Raw genomic sequence first — 18,316 nt, 5'->3', positions numbered from 1 at the left:
TAATTTCTCTGAATATGTCACTGTAAACCTAACCTGACATCCAAATTTATGGGTTGAAATTGATAGTGTCAGTATTTGAAAACTATTCCAACAGATTTAAAATTGTCACCTCAGTGTTCTTCCAACAATTTGGGGGTACAAAAAGTCTTTTGACTTCCTTTTTATTTTTTATGGTTGTAAAAGCGAAACAACGTGTTAAATTCACAGAGAACGTTGCAAAAAGACTAACATTTCCGAAAGGTAAACCGGTTTTGCAAGAAAGTACTGCGAAACAGAATAAAATACCGAATCTGCTGTAGTAATATCTGACAATGTTTTCCCACTTTATTTTTTTATTCTACACCACAGGTAGAGAGAAGTTTCATTGTACACAGATAACACTGTTTCAAAAAACACATGTATCAGCTTTTGAATTCAAAATGTTAGCTCTTAGGAACAAGTAAACTAGCTCCAGTTCAGCTCTCAGATATTGATCAACCCAAACCAGCCCAAGCCTGATGAAATTTAGATCCAGATTGAAATCACCAAGATTTCAAGTTGCTTGGCTCAACTCTTTTGGAAATAATAGAGTGAATTACACTCTATTTGTACAAATCCAAACTTTTGAGCTCGGTAAGTTGCTAAAATTGGGCTCAACGGTAATAGGTCCTGCTGGTCCCATCCAACTCACAAAACTCAGATTAAGGACAAGGCTTTTTAATGCTGCAGTATCCTCTTTTTTTCCCTGGGTGATTTTTGTAGGTCTTTGTGGAACTACTACTTCAAGCACGTTTCCAGTATTTGGATGTCTGTCCTAAAAAATCTCTATGCTAAACAGACTAACTGTATGTAGTTAATGTATCTAGTTATCATATCTGAAATTCCAGGAAAATCCAGTGAAGGCTGCTTTAATGTTGATGTATTATCTTGGTTTACAGACACGTACTGTTCAATAAGTGCAGCAATATATTTCACTTGTCACATTAAAGGCTGCATAATAGTCCAGACTAAATAGAAATACTATTGCCACGATTATTTTGATGTATTCTTTGGCTCACATATACACTAAAATACCATAAACATCATTTAGAACTCCTTTGATATATAAATAAAGATACAGTACATACAAATCGAAGAAAATACTAGACAACTCTGTAAGACAGTAGATTTCTGGATATAAATAAGCAAATATTTTGTTATATACCTACATTTTTAAACAGTCCTGTTACTGTAAAACTATTACATTTATTTCTTTTCACAAAAATCAGTTAACATTAATATACACAATCTACACAAAATTAATACTTTTCTAGAAAGACATTTAGTTATATCTGTTACAGTAATTATGCAACTTTTACCCCAGAATCACAACTAAGGGGGCAATGTACCTAGAATAAAATGTGGTGCTCACACTCCATAATTTTACATTGTGACAAAAAGCACCGATACACAGTGTAGCTACGAGAAAGGTTTCTGCACAGTCTAAGTAAGTCTACAATGATAGAGTTACATTTACCTCTATGGGTTAAAATCACTGCACATTGTCCACAGTACTCACAGTTCATAGATTGCTGAGCTCTTCCAAAGGAACATACATGCTGAAGCTCACTTGTAAGTACAATATGTATTTAGATTTTGTATCTCTTAAATAATTAGTTCTAATAAATACTCACTGGCTAAAGAATGGGTTTACAGATTGCCTGACAGTACTGCAATGTGTTGCACAGATCGTTAAACAAAACACATTCGTTGTACACCATAACCAGTTTTGGGAGAAAACATTGTTGGTAGTGGTAAACCAAACTAATTTAACCAATTACAAATCCTGCCCCAGTCGTTCTATCTCGTCAATAAGGAAGTCGATGTCAGATTTTGTAGCAGCTGGGTTTGAGATGACCATACGGAAGAAGTTCGCTTTATCACCTTGAGGTTGATAACCAACCATTGTAGTGCCGCATTCCATCATTTGTGCTTTTATTTTTGGTGCAATCTGATACAAAAAAAGGAGATAATTCATCTTAAAGTTCTCATGGCGAAGTGTACAAGAGAGGTTATCCACAAAAGACTATCCACCGATATTTGCTGAATTATTCCAAAGGGGATGAAAAACACAAAGCTAAAAGTAAGGAAGGATATTTATTTCACTGCATTTGTAGGCAGTGTCATGAATTTTGTTCAGATTTTAATTTAATCTTTCAAATAATTCATTACTGATATACAAACTATTTTTGCTGTCTCTGGTGAAAGACATTAATAGTTAAACTTCTTCTGCACCACAAAATCAAACCATTCACTTTATCCTCGAGCTGTACATCATATGGAATGTAAAGGGCTAAATTTCAGGGCTCCGTCATGGAGGGGATAGGGCTGGAATATGGGGCGAGCCATTCAAAGTCCATTGATTTCGGCTGGAGCAGAAAATGCCGCTGGCGGAAAATTGCATCCCAGGGCCGTGTCTTCCGGTACTGCCGACGGCGCACCATTTTTCAGAAGCGTTGTTGGGGGGGGGGGGGGGGGGGGGGGGGGGAGCTGGATGCATTCAATGGGAAACCCCACTGACAACAGCAGGACCAGAAGATCACACTGCCAGCCAATGGCAGGACGCTTCCACCACAATGAAATACTGCGTAGGGGGCATGGAAAATCCAGCCAGCCCAATGTTACACAAATGTGAGATCTTTGGGTGAGATTTTACGTGCCCCTCCCCCTGGTCCTGTTTTCTGGCATAGGAATCAGCTCGCCAGTATGGGGCGGGATTCTCTGATCCTGAGGCTAAGTGTTGACGCCGTCGGAAACGCCGTCGCGTGTCTCAACGGTGTTAACATGGCCCCAGGATCAGCAATTCTGGCCCCCACAGGTTCACGCTGCTCTAGCTACTGATCCGACCGTGGAATGGGTGCCGGGGGATGCGCGCATGCGCAGTGGGTCCGGCTCGAACCCGCGCATGCGCAGTCCCACCGGCGCAATTTCTGCTCCGGCCCCGACCCAACATGGTGCAGGAGTACAGGTGGCGGCGCGGAACAAAGGAGGCCGGGAGACAGAGAGCCCGGTCCACCAATCAGTGGGTCCCAATCGCGGGCCATCGGAGGCCTCCCTCCCCCCCACAGGTTGTCACCTGACCCTTCAACGCTAGGTTCCCACCAGCTGACAGCATGTATGGACAGCGCCAGCTGTACTCGGCATTTCCACAACTGCCGCTCGGCCCATGGCGGCCCAAGAATTGGCGGCGTGACTGGCGCCGTGCCAACCACTCCAGTGCCAATGGCGTCAATTCTCTGTTCTGCGGAGAATCGTGTGCCAGCATTGGGGCGGCGTGGCACGATTTGTGCCGATCGCGGGGATTCCCCGGCCTGGCCCCGGGCTGAGAGAATCCCGCCCATGATCTTCCAGTCTCTCCGATGCCTACATTGTTTTACCGCAAGGGGTTGCCTTCAGTGGTGGGCCGGACTTTCTCGCCGGCAGGAAGGGCCAGAAAAAGCCTCCCTTTTATAATATCTGCACACAATCTGCACACTGGGGGAGACAGTGGTGTGGTGCTAATGTCAATAAATCCAGAGGTCTAGGCTAATGCTTTTGGAACACGGGTTACGATCATAGGCGAGATTTAACTAAATGGGAACAAAGTGCCATATCGAGCGCATTTAGACACGTGTTTCCTGGTACTCGCAGCATTGAGGAATATAATCCTATTAAACGTCACTCGGGTTAGATAGGGGGCCTCAGCAGGGAATACACAGCCAAGGCTACACATAGCTCCGTTTTTTGCACCGAGGAGCTCCGCTCGCCAGAACTCCTCAGTGTAGAGAGAGAATAGGATGCCATATTAAAATGGTGCCCCAACCTCTGGAGCCCCTGATGCGACCCCCAACACCTCCCCAAGCTCCAACTCACTATGAGGGGTCCCTGGACCCCCCGCACCAGGGTGCCCAGGTGGCTCCAGCAGTGGCAAGGTACCACATTGCCCAAAGCGCATGCACCTGGGGGCCTCCGATCCCCTGGGAGACCCCCATGAGTGACATTCCGTCTGGTCCCCATTTGTGGACACCAGTTCTGAGCTACACTCACCCCAGGTCTCTGAGGCAAAGGGGATAGATCCCCTGGGATAGCCTTCGGTGACTCCAGAAACTGCATATTACAGTGACACTGGTTGTCTCGCTCTAATATGCAGATTTGCCAAAAAATGATCCCGCCCACAATGGGTAGGATTTCGGTCCATCTCGCAAGGTGTTTAGAGCTGGGTAGATCCCGGGGGTGGAGTCTCCCGGCTTCTATGTGCCACACTGCGCTGCAGCATGCTGCTTTTCATGTGCGGCACGGCCATTTAATCGATCCTCCCTCCCATCATGGTAGCTGATGGAATTACATTCAACTCATTAAATCTGGAATATAAAGCTGTTCTCAATAATGGTGACTGTGACAACGATCATCGATTTTTGTGACAATCCATCTGGTTTACTGATGTCCTTTAAGGAAGGAAATCTGCCATCCTTACCTGGTCTGGCCTACATGTGACATCAGATCCACCGTAATGTGGGTGATTCTTATCTGCACTCTGAAATGGCCTAGCAAGCCACTCAGTTCAAGGGGCAATCGGGGTTGTGATTTTAAAAAAATCTTCTTCAGAGTGACACAAAAGTCATTACTGGTCCCTCACAAAGAAGGTGTTTCACTGGAATTGGAACTTGTCAATAGAAATCCCTCCTGTCAGTAAGGAGGCATGATCAGAGACTATCCAAACCAAACCGCGAATTTGAGGAAGAACTGAAATATTTTTAATTCTTTCACTATTGGATTTTTTTAAGCATGAGGCAGGATGATTTTTATTTGAGCCATTAGTTTAATGAGAATTGTGGTTACAGGTGTTTTAATGCAATACTTGCTCTCAAAGATGCTGTTATATAAGAGACAAGTTGAACGATACATTTGTCAGTCTGTTTTGTATAGAATCATAGAATTTAAAGTGCAGAAAGGGGCCATTCGGCCCATTGAGGCTGCACCAGGTCTTGGAAAGAGCACCCTACTTAAGCCCACATCTCCGCCCAATCCCCGTAACCCAGCAACCCCACCCAACCTAAGGGCAATTTAACATGGTCAATCCACATAACCTGCACATCTTTGGACTGTGGGAGGAAACTGGAGCACCCGGAGGAAACCCACGCAGACACAGGGAGAATGTGCAGATTCCGCACAGGCAGTGACCCAAGCCGGGAATCAAACCTGGGAACCTGGAGCTGTGAAGCAACTGTGCTAACCCCTGTGCTACCGTGTCGTCCATTGGTTAAGATACAAGGTAATATGAAGGTTTAGTTCAGTGTAATCATGTTAACCCAATTGGTAGAACAGTCAGGTTTGGCAATCACGAGGCCAATATGTACCCAGTGGTAGGAAAGGAATGGACTGACATTTGGTTGCTGGGAAAACTGGAAATATTCATTTTGGGGGTTGGAGATGGGATTTCAGGGATGGAATCATGGGGATTAGGTCATGGAGAGAGTCAAATCACGGTGGGGAGCAGGGATAGATTTGCAGAGGGTCACCTCGCTGAGCGGGTCAGATCAGAGGGGGATCTTATTAGGAGGTCAAATCATGGGAGAGACTGGCATAAGAGGCAGAGATGGGGGTGGTATCAGATTGCAGGCAACGGTCAGATCTTGGGCGGTTTTGGGGACAGGAAAGGGCAAACATCCAATCACAGGAGAATAGGATTATGGAAGAGTTAGATTCTCTGCCCATCCTGGAGATTGTTAAAATTCTTCCTGAAGAGTGCTGTAGGAAGGATAATGAGCTTCATTTGATGTAAACAAATTATAGTATCCATGATTTAACTGCTGTATTATGTGTTGCGGGCTTTTTGTTCGCCTGTGAGGGAGCGTAGTGCCCTGTTACGTCCTGTAACATCTGTTTTCTGTTTGTTTCTACACACAGTTAAAGTCCCTTTGTTACTATGGAGAAACTGGCAAAAGGCCCCATGCCAGCTATAAAATAAAAGCAGTCAACATCCATGGGGAAATATGAGGACTAACATTAATAACTAATAAGCGTGTAATAGCTGCCCTGGGACTAGAAGCAATTAATCAAATGCACCTGACAGCAGAAAATCCATCATCCTTTGACTGTTCCTGGAAGCTACTTTTTGTGAACTTTACTCATTTTAAGCCATTTTAGTGTGTAATTCTTTTATTTTTTTTTTCAAATTCTAATTAAGGGGTAGTTTAGCCACCTACCCTGCACATCTTTGGGTTGTGGGAGTGAGACCCACGCAGACACGGGGAGAATGTGCAAACTCCGCACGGACAGTGACCCAGAGCTGGGATCGAGCCCGGGTCCTCGGCACCGTGAGGCAGCAGTGCTAACCACTGAGCCACCGAGCCACCCCCTTCGTCTTTAATTCTGATTATTTTATTTCATACAGAAAAAATAAACCCTTTTGATGGATTCAAAAGAGCAATAAACATTACTGTTGCCAATAATTTCCTGTGACATTTTCTATCCATTATTCTAAAGACCTTTCTAAAAAATCCATTTATTGTGACATCAAAATCCATAATAGCTTCTTTTTCAAATTTGAAAGATTTATAACCCTTCTATGATACATTCTTTTGAGTTGAAAAGGCTAACTACAGTTGCCGAAAAAATGTAAGAAAATGCAGACTGTTATCAAAACTTTTCAGAGCAGTCCCCCTGATCTCATTAGAAAATAAATCTCACTATGCCAGTGTCAGCACTTCGGTAGAGCTCATTAATTAATACGACTAACATTCTCTAATTCAACGTAAACAAACCAACCATACAATAAGGATTGATAAAACAATAATGTGATTTCTTTATTTGAAGATAAGGCTATGTACGTTTCATTTTAATTATGAACGTATATCTGACCTCAATCACCGCTGCTGTAAATTGAGTACAGTATTGGGACTGCTGCATCCTGTCTTGATTGGAGTGATTGACAGAAGGAGATGATATACATCCTTAAAGGTGCATGTACATCATATTTCAACATCTACTGCTTTTATCCTCATCCCTGTAAACTTTTCTGCTTCAAGTATTTGTCCACTTCTCTTTTAAATGTTACTATCTGGTGCCAACACTTACTCAGACACAACAACTCACTACATAAAAATAGTTTCTCATGTTGTCTCAGGGTCTTTTGACAATCATCTTCAATATGTCTCCTCTGGTTACTGATCTTCCTGTCATTGGAATCAGTTTCTCCTTAGTTATGTATCAAACCATTCACAATTCTGAATACCTCTAATCAAAATTCCTCTGAGCCTTCCTATTCTGTTCCCATCTTTATAAATTGAAGACCATCTTAGAATTTCTACAGTGCAGACGGAGGCCATTTGGTGAAATGAGTCTGCAACGATCCATGTTCCACCGTATCCCTACAACCCCATAACCTAACCTTCACACCCCTAGTCATTAAGGACAATTTAGAATGGCCAATCCACCTACAAAGTGCATATTTGTACTGTGGAAGGAAACCAGAGCACCCGAAGGAAACCCACGCAGACACGGGGAGAATGTACAAACTTCACACAGACAGTCACCCAAGGCTGGAATTGAACCTGGGTCCCTGGCGCTGTAAGAGAGCAGTGCTAACCACTGTGCTACCGTGCAGCCCGTCATAATCTGAACTTTTATATAAACTGCATGGTTTCTCTCCATAGTACAAGTGATTAATGTTGCAAAAGCCTACACATCAAGTGATCACCTGTCTACCTCTCACTGACCCTTCAGCGCAGATCCTCAACTACACCTATCATAGCGTTCTTGGTCAATTTTGTTATTTTCTTTAAGCTGGAATGACATACAACTGGTGGCCATTACCACCAGAGTCTACCAAAGGTAAATAAAAATTCATTGTCAACTCTACCAGATTGTTCAATAGGGGAACCTATTGGCGAAAATTCTGAAGGAACGAATCTATCTCCAATTTAGTCAGCATGGCTTTGTCAGAGGGAGGTCATGCCTAACAAATTTGATTAATTTTTTTGAGGAGGTGACCAGGTGTGTAGATGAGGGTAGTGAAGTAGATGTAGTTTATATAGATTTTAGAAAAGCCTTTGGCAAGTCCCACATGGGAGACTGATAAAGAAGGTGAAAGCACATGGCATCCAGGGTAACAAGCCTAATTTTGGATCCAAAATTGGTTGAGTGATAGGAGACAAACGGTGGTGGCAGAAGGCAGTTTGTGTGACTGGAGGCCGGTGTTCACGGGGTCAGTGCTGGGTCCCTTATTGTTTGTGATATATAAACGATATAAAAGAAAATATGGGGGGATGATAAATGTTTGCAGATGACATGAATATTAGCCGGGTGGTTGGCAGTGAAGAAGAATGCGTTAGATTACAGGAGGATATAGACAGATTGGTCATAACATTTAAGGCTATGGGCCAAGTGCTGGGAAGGGATTAGTGTAGATTAGAGTAGTTTTTGTTTTGCCGGTGCAGACTTAATGGCTAAAGGGCCTCTTCTGTACTATATGATTCTGTGTTGTTAAACTGTCAGCATGCATATTGTAACCCTGAATGATATTCCTTTTACTGTCTTATACCAATAAACGTTTTTGCTGAAGCTGCTTGAAGCTTCTTCTATTATGTTTGATTCTGTTTGAAGGTGATGGGACTGATACGAATCGGTTAAATGGGTAGGAGTAGGCCCTGTTGCCTATGCGTTGGGGGATGGTGTGTTTGCTTTTGGGGATATTGTTACTGTGTTGAGTGCTTGTGCTATATTTAAGGGGGATAGAATCTGGCAGATGGCAGGTTTTTTGACACCAGAGGATGGGAGCTGATGGGCTAACTGGATAGCTAGTTCATGGGAGCAAAGTGGGAGGAGAGCTGAGGAAAGATGAAGTGGAGGGGGGGGGGCGGGAGGGGGGTTACTGCTGACGGGTAAGAGAGAGCTAGGAGGCTGGAGATGGAGATCAGATGGCGGTCGCCGCCAAGGGGCGGATCAAGTGAGGTGCAGAACACGGGCTAGGAGCTGGCCTAGGAAAGGTCATGGCTGATCGACAGAGGAGGGGGGAAACGACCCCCCCCCCCCCCCCCCCCCCCCACCAGACTGGTTATGTGGAATGTTCATGGACTGAACAGGCCGGTTAAGAGGGCCCGTGTGTTCACACACCTGAGACAGTTACAAGCGGACGTGGCCATGTTACACACCTGAAGCTGGGCGACCAAATTAAAGAAGGGATGGGTCGGGCAAGTGTTTCATTCAGGACTGGACTTTCAAACAAGGGGGGGTGGCAATCCTGATTAATAAAAGGGTGGAATTCGAGGTGGGAAGGATAGATGCAGACCCGGGAGACAGATTTGTTATGGTTGGCGGGAAACTAGAGCAAATGGCAGTGGTGCTGGTGAATATATATGCCCCAAGCTGGGATGATGTCGCGTTTGTCAGGACAGTGCTGGGCAAGATCCCAGACCTTGACTCGCACCGGCTAATCATGGGGGGTGACTTTAATACGGTCCTGGACCCGAGATTGGACCGGTCGAGTGCTAGGTCGGGGAAATTATCAGCAATGGCAAAGGAACTGCGGGGGTTTATGGAGCGCATGGGAGGGGTAGATCCATGGAGATTTGAGAGACCAAGGAGCAAGGAATATTCATTCTACTCTCATGTACATAAGGCGACTCCAGGATATATTTCTTCATGCTAGATAAAACACTGTTAGCAGGGGTTTAGGACACTTAGTACTAAGCAATTGTGGTTTCAGATCACAAGTCCAAGGAGCTGGGAATAGACCTACGGGCAGACACGGGAATGTCCCAGCACCCACAGTGGAGACTAGATACAGGGCTGTTAGCGGATGAGGAGATCTGTGAGCGAGTGAGAGAGGCCATTCGAGAGTAAATAAAGATCAATGACACAGGAGAGATTGTAGCTGGGGTGGTCTGGGAGGTACTGAAAGCGGCTATTAGAGGGGAATGTATTTCGATTCGAGCCCACAGGGATACAACTGAGCGGTCGGAGCTGGACAGGTTGGTAGGAGAAATCTTACAGGTGGACAGGAGATATTCGGAGTCTCCAATTGAGGAGCTCCTGAAGGAGCGTCAGAGACGTCAAATGGAGTTTGGGCTCCTTTCCACAGGTAAGGCGGAGGGTCAGCTGAGGAGGGTAAAAGGGGCAATATATGAGCATGGGGAGAAAGCTAGCAGGATGCTGGCACATCAGCTGAGGAAACAAGAGGCGGTGAGAGAAATAGGGAAAATAAAGGATGTGAGGGGGAAGCTGGTGATGGACCCGGTGAAGGAAGTGTTCCGGGAATTTTATAGCCAGTTATACGAGTTGGAACCCCCGGTTGGGGAGGAGGGCATGAATCAATTCCTGGGGAGGCTAGAGTTCCCGAAGGTAAATGAGGAGTTGGTGGAGGCCCTGGGGGGCCCGATTGGGCTTGGGGAGGTGATAGATGGACTGGTGGCGATGCAATCGGGAAAAGCCCCAGGACCTTATGGATTCCCAGTAGAATTTTATAAGTTCTCTGGGTTACTGAAGCCGCTTTTGGTTAAGGCTTTTAACAAGTCCAAGGAGCTGGGAATACTCCCCCAACGTTATCACAGGCATCAATGTCTCTCATCCTGAAGCGAGACAAGGATCCGGATATGGATCATACAGACTAATTTTCCTCTTGAATGTAGATTCCAAATTATTGGCAAAGATCCTGGCCACTTGAAAAGAGGATTGTGTCCCGGAGATAATTGTGGAGCATCGAGGTTCATCCAGGAGGGCTTTCTGACCTTGGAGACATTAGAGGAGGAGTTTGAGTTGCCGGGTGGGAACGGGTTTTGGTACCTTCAAGTGCTGGACTTTGTACGGAGGCAGGTCCCAAGCTTTCCTCGCCTCCCCCTGAGGGGACTACAGGATAAAGTGCTGTCAAAAACAGGGGTTGGTGGTGGGAAGGTTTCGGAAATATACAGGGAATTGTTAGAATGGGAAGGGGCCCCTATCAAAGAGGTGAGGAGGAAGTGGGAAGAGGAGTTAGGAGGGGATCTGGAAACTGAACTGTGGGAAAAAGCCTTGAAAAGGGTAAATGTATCCTCGTCCTGTGCTAGACTTAGCTTGATTCAGTTCAAGGTAGTCCACAGGGCCCAGATGACGGTAGCCCAGATGAGTAGGTTCTTTGAGGAGGTGGAGGACAGATGTGGACAGTGTGGAGGTAGCCCGGCCAACCATGTTCATATATTTTGGGCATGTCCGAAACTGAGGGAATTCTGGCAGGGATTTGCGGATGATATGTCAGAAGTCCTGGAAGGTCCTGTAACTCCGAGTCCAGAATTGGCAATATTTAGGGTGTCAGGGGATCTGGGGGCAAAGTGAGTGAGGGAGGCAGATATCCTGGCCTTCTCCTCCCTGGTGGCCCGGAGACGGATCTTGCTGGGATGGAGGGACTCGGAGCCCCGAAGTCAGGAGTGTGGGTCAGCGATATGGTAGGGTTTCTCAGTCTGGAGAAAATCAAGTTCGCTCTGAGAGGATCAATACAGGTATTTGCCCGGAGTTGGCAGCCGTTCATCGATTCCTTTAACAAAAATTGAACGTCAGCAGTAAGGGGGGAAAGGGAAAAGGGGAGGGGGAAGAAGTCAGGAAACTTAGTATACGGGTAATTGGGGATAGGGTGGGAGAAGTGGGGGACGTGGTTTATTGTTTGTTGTTCTTTTAGGGGGTATTTTGTGCGTCGACCTGGGCGGTTGTTTTAGAAATGTCAACATGTTAAATTGTGAAAATTACAAATGCTTCAATAAAATATTTTCCAAACAAAAACTGCTCAGGTACCTCACAGTCCTTCTGCCTGAATTCTGCACCTACATCCTCATTCTCCAAAGTGAAGAGAGATCTGAAGTATTTGTTTAACACCCTACCAATGCCATTTGGCTCGACACACAGGTTATCCTATTCCCCTTGATATACTTACGGAATATTTTGGGATTTTCCCTAATGTTACCTGCCACTGTTTTTTCATGCTCACTCTTTGCTCTCCTAATTGTTTTTTTTTAGTTCTCCCCTGAAAAAACGCCACCAAGGCCTCTGTAGCTGCAATTTCCTTTAAAAGCCTATCCAGTCCTGAATATTCCTAGACATCCAGGGTTCTCTGGACTTAATTGCGTTTACATTTCACCCTAAAGGGAACATGTTGGACCTATACCCTTGCCAATTTCATTTTGATGATCCCCTACTTTTCTGCTGTAGATTTATCCAGAAATAGTTGTTCCCAGTCTACCTTGGCCGGGTACTGTCATATTTTAATAAAATCAGCTATGCCCCATTCCAAAACCCTTTTTTGCAGACCATCTTCTTGTTTTCCATGACAAATTTAAAATATACAATGTTGTGGTCGCAATCACGACAATGCTCCTCCACTGCTGCCTCGAACACCTGTCCAGCTTTGTTTCCCAGAACCAGATCCAGCACTGCACCCTCCCTTGTTGGACCTTCAACATATTAATCATATAAAAAACGCTCTTGAATACTTCTCAAGAAATCTGCTCCCTCTAAACTCTTTACAACATGACTACCCAATTAATGTTGGGGAGGTTGAAATCCCGTAATATCATTATTCTATTATTATTTTTATGCACCTCAGTAAATTGTCTACGTATCTGCTCCTCTATTACCTGCTGACTATTTGGAGGCCTATAATACACTCCCAGCAATGTGACTGCCCTCTTTTTGTTCCTAAGTTCCACCCACAAAGCCTCATTAGAAGACCCTTCCAAGCTATTGTCCCTTCTCACTGCAGTAACTGACTCCTTAATTAATAATGCAACACCACCTCCTCCTTTACACCCTTCCCTGTCCTGCCTGAAGATCCTTTACCCCAGAATGATGAGATGCCAGACCTGCTTGTCCTTCAACCACGTCTCTGTGATGGCAACACATCACAACTGCACGCATCAAAACACGCTCTTAACTCATCTGTCTTACCGATGATACTCCTAGCATTAAAGTAAAGGCCATCCAGCCTCGCCTTACTCCCTAGAAACTCAACATTCTGTGACCTTATTGCATTAACACTCGGTGCCCCCTCCCCCTGCTGAACTAGTTTAAATCCCTCCCAACAGCACTAGTAAACCACCAGCAAGGGTGTTTGTCCCATTCTGGTTCAGGTGCAGACCATCTCGCTTGTACATGTCCCATCTTGTCCGGAAACAATCTCAGTGATACAGGAATCTAAACCCCTCACTCCTGCATCAACTCTTGAGCCACGCATTCATCTGCCCTATTCTCCTATTTCTGTAGTCGCTGGTACAGATATGTGAATTAACTTGACAAATAGGCATGCTACTTGTGATCATTAGAAGTGTCTACTTTAAAGAATTATTGCTAAAACAAATGTTTTTTACACATCAAGTATTACAATTTTACAAAAATTCCGGAATTTCACCTTGCCAAGTTTTTCCTTCCTCTCTTCACAATCAGGCATATTTCGGAAACTTGGTGGAATGTACCAGAAGCAAACGTTGGTGTGCTCCGGCTACAAGAGAAACGGACAATGAGAAATTGAAAAACACACTTGCTTGACTATTTGTTTCTAAAAGCTGTGAACGTGTCAGTATAAACGCACAGGGCATAACATTTTGACAGCACTATTAAACTGAAGCCAAATGGGATTATTAAAGATAGGTTCTTTCTCAACCAATAAATATACAGTACCACGTCACATTCGTCTGAAGAGACACTGTAGGTTCACTACTGAAACACAGGCATTGAACGTCTGGCGAGGCTGCGGGATATGAAAGTCTGGTCAAAGGGAAAAGCTTGTTTTGAAAATGGAAGCATTTAGGGAGAGGGTCACAGAAGACAAGAGCCAAATGGCTGATGGAGGAGCCACGGCTGATGGAGGAGCCACAGCTGGTGGAGCAGAGAGTGGGGGGAACAAAAGCAGCTACTTGTCATTACATTAAACAAATTTGGGGAGAAGAAAGCAGCTAATGGCAGCCTGCAAATAAAAAAGGTGGGAAGGGACGAATGGGAGGAGAGCAAATAAAAATCAGAACACTTACTTCTGCCTCAAATACCATTTGATATCCATCCCTCTTTTTAATTTTGTTGTAGAGGTACATTGCCAGGTCCAAGCACTTGTTGATTTGGTTTTCAAATCCCACCGTTCCCTATAATGAAATGCGTAGCAAAACAATTCAATATTAACTCATTAGGCATGGTGAACTTTCAACCATTTTTGATCGTCCACTGTGCAAGAAGTAAGGACAGTGGTTTTAAACTACATAAACATTCCATTACCAGCAACATTACTTCAAGGGAGCCAACTATTTTGCACAATCTAAGCAAAGGGGATAGTATAATACCCATCCCCAGTGAAGAACATGAAACAGATTGTCAAATAGTTATGATAACCTTGGGCGGCACGTGGTTAGCACTGCTGCCTCACAGCGCGAGGACCCAGGTTCGATTCACGGTCTGTGTGGAGTTTGCACATTCTCCCTGTGACTGTTTGGGCCTCACCCCCACAACCCAAAGATGTGCAGGGTAAGTTGATTGGCCACACTAAATTGCCCCTTAATTTAAAAAAAAATTGATATCCTTACTAAATTAGGATAGATACACATGCGAACCAGGAACTTACTTAACTATAGCAACCTTCTCATTTAGAAATATGGTACAGAAAGTGTTATTGCCCAGAGAGTAAATAAGTGGGCACAGAGCAGGAGGGAGGAAGGGCTGTTGTGTGTGTGCGTATGTGTGAGGGGGGGGGGGGGGGGGGGGGGTTGTTGGGAGTTGGGGGGCACTGCGGGTGTGGGTGGGTGGCAAAAATATGTCGGAGGTTAATGGATTAATTAAACTTAGTAAGAGGGTGTGAGATGACATATGAAAAACAATGGTGTATAGGTGGGATAGGATCTCAATCAGGAGTAAAACAGGAGGGCTGGCAAAGCTGGAGGGCTGAAGATATTGGATGAAGTGGAAGCAGGTGGAGCAGGTGAACAGGTAGATTTGATTTTGGACAGGACAACAGCCAATGAAGTCTTTACATTTACTCTCTGTGATTAGCATAGCTGCCTGCCATTGGTGCAGAACACCGGCTTACCATTGGCCCTGGTCGGTCATGTGCCTCTCGACCGGTTGGTTGAGACCAGTCATGTGACGGCTCCCCGATTGGTCGAGAGGCTGAGGTAACCCCGCCTCCAGGGCGGGGTATAAATACCCAGTACTCCCGGCGGTCGTCCTTCTACTGTAATCGACCGCAGGGCTAACATCTAGTAGAATAAAGCCATACTTTTGTTCAGCAATTCGTCTCGCGTTCAATTGATGGTACATCACTCTCCAAACTAATAATGAAGACTGTCGTGCAGGCGGGTGACAGACGGTTGGTGTGAAGGTGAATTTAGTGTTCCAAGAAGTGGTGGTAGAGTGGGAGATCCAATTACTGACCAGGTGCACTGAAATTTACAATTGACACATTTGGGGCAATGGGATTGAGGGCTGTCCTGGAGGCTGTATAGTGGGTGAGGAGGATAACTGGAATCTGTGCGGGCACAAAGTCAAAAAGAGGACACCCAATTCCAAGTAACCCTACTACCTGTATACAGTCACAAACTGCAATAGATAACTTTTATTAAACTTCTGATTTTGTTGCAGCCTTCCTAGTTCTAATACACAACATCTACACCACAATCAGGAGATAATTGGGATCAAAATACTCAGGCTGTTAAAACTGGTAACATTTTGTGTGTCCGCACTCCGGTGAGGATAGACTAAACACAGAGGGATTAAATCTTGTCATCAAATGAGATGATTTTTTTCACGAGTATAGGTCTTGACAATCTAAGCAGAAATGAGCTAGCACTGTCTTCCTACTGACAGAACACTAATAATACACAATTACTATTTGAATTCAAATCTATATTTAATTGAATTCCTAAACTTTGGGCTCAACTTTCAACCTTCCACCCAGGGTAGTTACAACGACATTCTGGGGTTTCCCACTCTGTTCCCAATATATTTGTATTTTTGCTGCCATTTTGAGGCACAGAGCCTGCACTGCTCACCACAGGCAGAGACTCATTCATTTTTAAACATGGCATCAGGTGATGTAACTCGGTCCCAGACACAATTTTAATTATCGACCGTGGAACTGACATCCAAAGCCGAAACTCTTCAGCAAAGGTTGGTGACAAGCATAATCTTGACAAACAGGGGCCCAAGATGACATTTGTAGTTTTTGTAAGATTTCTCTATGGCTTAAGAGGGGCAGGATTGCTCTCCAGGCCCCACAAGGAAACAGCAAGCCTTCATGGCCCAACCGGACCATCTGACATCACTTCACAAAAGCCCTCCCCCCACCATCCCTCCTCTTTCCCTCCATTAATGGCTTTACTGAAAGAGAATGTTCCTTCAGGTCCTCAACACCTGCCTCCTGTCACCCTAAATTCTGCAGCCACCTGTTGGCCTCCTTCTGATTCCCACCAGCTTCAGGCCTTGTTAAATAATCCACCAAAGTTTGCAGTGTATAGGTCGACCCGAACATTGAACGGTTTTGTATATACTTGTCATTATAAGCTGAACCACCCCCCCCCCCCCCCGCTTCAGCCATGATATGCCATACTCGTACGAGCAGTCAGTCTCAATTTACTGCCCCACAAATGGATGTTTTACTTGTCTTATAACTGGGCGCAAGGGATGAAGCAGACAATAGGGGCTGTGTTGCGAAGATGCACAGGTGTTTAAGGCATGCACACACAGAACAGATTGCACGTGGCGAACAAAGAAGAAAAATAAACCTTCCAGCAAAATGAATGAAGAATGAAGCTGGTTTCAAGCTACAAGTCGTTACATGTGCTAACTTGTGAAATAACTGCGCTTCAGCAAGGGCATTCAGTGTCAGTGAGAAACTGGTGTGAAAATGTAGGAAGAAGAAATCCAGCCATTAGCCTGAGCTTGAATGGTATGAGTCATGTTAGGTACACTGGTCTAACACTGGCTGCAACTGGATGCAGTTTGGATCAGAAAGATACTCCAGACCTTGAAGTTAGTTCAATCAGGTTTATTGAACTAATAGCACAGTTAGCACAGTTCTCTGTGAGTTAGACTCTCTGCTAACTTAAATGTGGTTACTCCATCTGACTGAACCAGACTAGCTCTTAGCCACGTGGTGGAGGTGTGCGATTGTAACAACACCCTTGACTGACTCTCTAGATGTTCATCAATGCAAAGAGGCGGAGTGTGAGTACCGTGTGTCTTTTATGATCAGATCCCACCCCTAAGTGTCCTGCTTGCGTAATGGTCATATCCTGTTCTGTGTACATTAGCTGCTTGTCTGTATATCATTATGCGCGTGTGTGTGCCTGCATATCATGACATCTCCCCTTTTTTTATGTTTGGATGACATACGTGAGCGTATTTACAAGAATAGGCAATTATTAACACATAACCATGCAGTGGATGTGAACATATGTACATGCGAAAACAGCTGTCTAAGGCGAGAACACAGATCATAGCAAACAGAACAAATGTTCATAAGTCTAGTCTCTGTGGCTTGCGTCTGATCCAGGTCGACCGCCGGAGAGGTGGTGGTGGAGATGACAGTGCCTTGATGGGCGGATTGAAGCCTGACTGGTGGCCACGTGAGTCGAGGTATCAGGAGGTGGCAAAACAACAGAAGGAAACGGAGAAGAATGTGGTTGTGGGCAGACAACTTTACGCAGTGCCCGTCTGTTTCATCGCACAACAGAACCATCAGCTAGATGCACAGCATATGTGCGGGGGACAGCCTGTCGAACAACAACAGCTGGAGCTGACCAGCCTCCATCAGGGATCTTGACACGAACAGTGTCTGATGGGGATAACATGGGCAAATCGGTAGCATGAGCATCATAGCCCTGTTTTTGCCGGTCTCAGAGTTGCTGCACCTTCTGCAGCACCGGGAGGTGATCTGGGTTGGGCACGTGTATGGCTGGAAGTGTCGTTCGCAGTTCCCTGTTCATCAGGAGTTGAGCCAGCGACATGCCAGTGGACAGTAGGGTCGCCGTCTATATAAGCAGCGCAAGGTGAATGTCAGACGCAGAGTCCGCAGCCTTGCAGATGAGCTGCTTCACTATGTGCACCCCTTTCTCAACTTTTCCATTTGACTGCGGATAGAGTGAGAAGTCCCAGGCATTCCTTCTCGATTTGTGCAAACCTTTGTTTGGTGGGCGTCATTGCCCTTGATGCGTAGGCAACTGGTGCCGAGGATGAAGTGGCATCTCGTTGCAGCAGGATCGCACCGATGCCATGCTGGCTCACATCTGTCAAGATTTTCGTTTCCCTGTCTGGGTCGTAAAATGCCAATACGGGTGCAGTGGTGAACTTAGCTTTCAGCTCCAACCACTCTGCCTGA

General features: G+C 45.2%; 1 protein-coding gene across 2 annotated transcripts in view; it reads right to left on the bottom strand.

Annotated features, from left to right (window-relative positions):
- Positions 1–299: 299 nt before the first annotated feature.
- Positions 300–18,316, bottom strand: part of LOC119961926 (glutamate decarboxylase 1) — a 94,827-nt gene continuing 76,810 nt past the window's right edge. For both annotated transcript variants that reach the window (XM_038789481.1, XM_038789482.1), the window contains exons 15-17: positions 13,986–14,093; positions 13,367–13,456; positions 300–1,969 (exon numbers count right to left, since the gene is read on the bottom strand). In XM_038789481.1, coding sequence (XP_038645409.1) covers positions 1,796–1,969; positions 13,367–13,456; positions 13,986–14,093 — 372 coding nt within the window. In that variant the 3' untranslated portion in view covers positions 300–1,795. The remainder of the gene's footprint in view (positions 1,970–13,366; positions 13,457–13,985; positions 14,094–18,316) is intronic.

This window comes from Scyliorhinus canicula, chromosome 2 (assembly GCF_902713615.1).
Source record: "Scyliorhinus canicula chromosome 2, sScyCan1.1, whole genome shotgun sequence".
NCBI classification, from domain to species: domain Eukaryota; kingdom Metazoa; phylum Chordata; class Chondrichthyes; order Carcharhiniformes; family Scyliorhinidae; genus Scyliorhinus; species Scyliorhinus canicula.
Note: the sequence above shows the minus strand (reverse complement) of the source record. Positions and strands in the feature narration are given on the sequence as shown.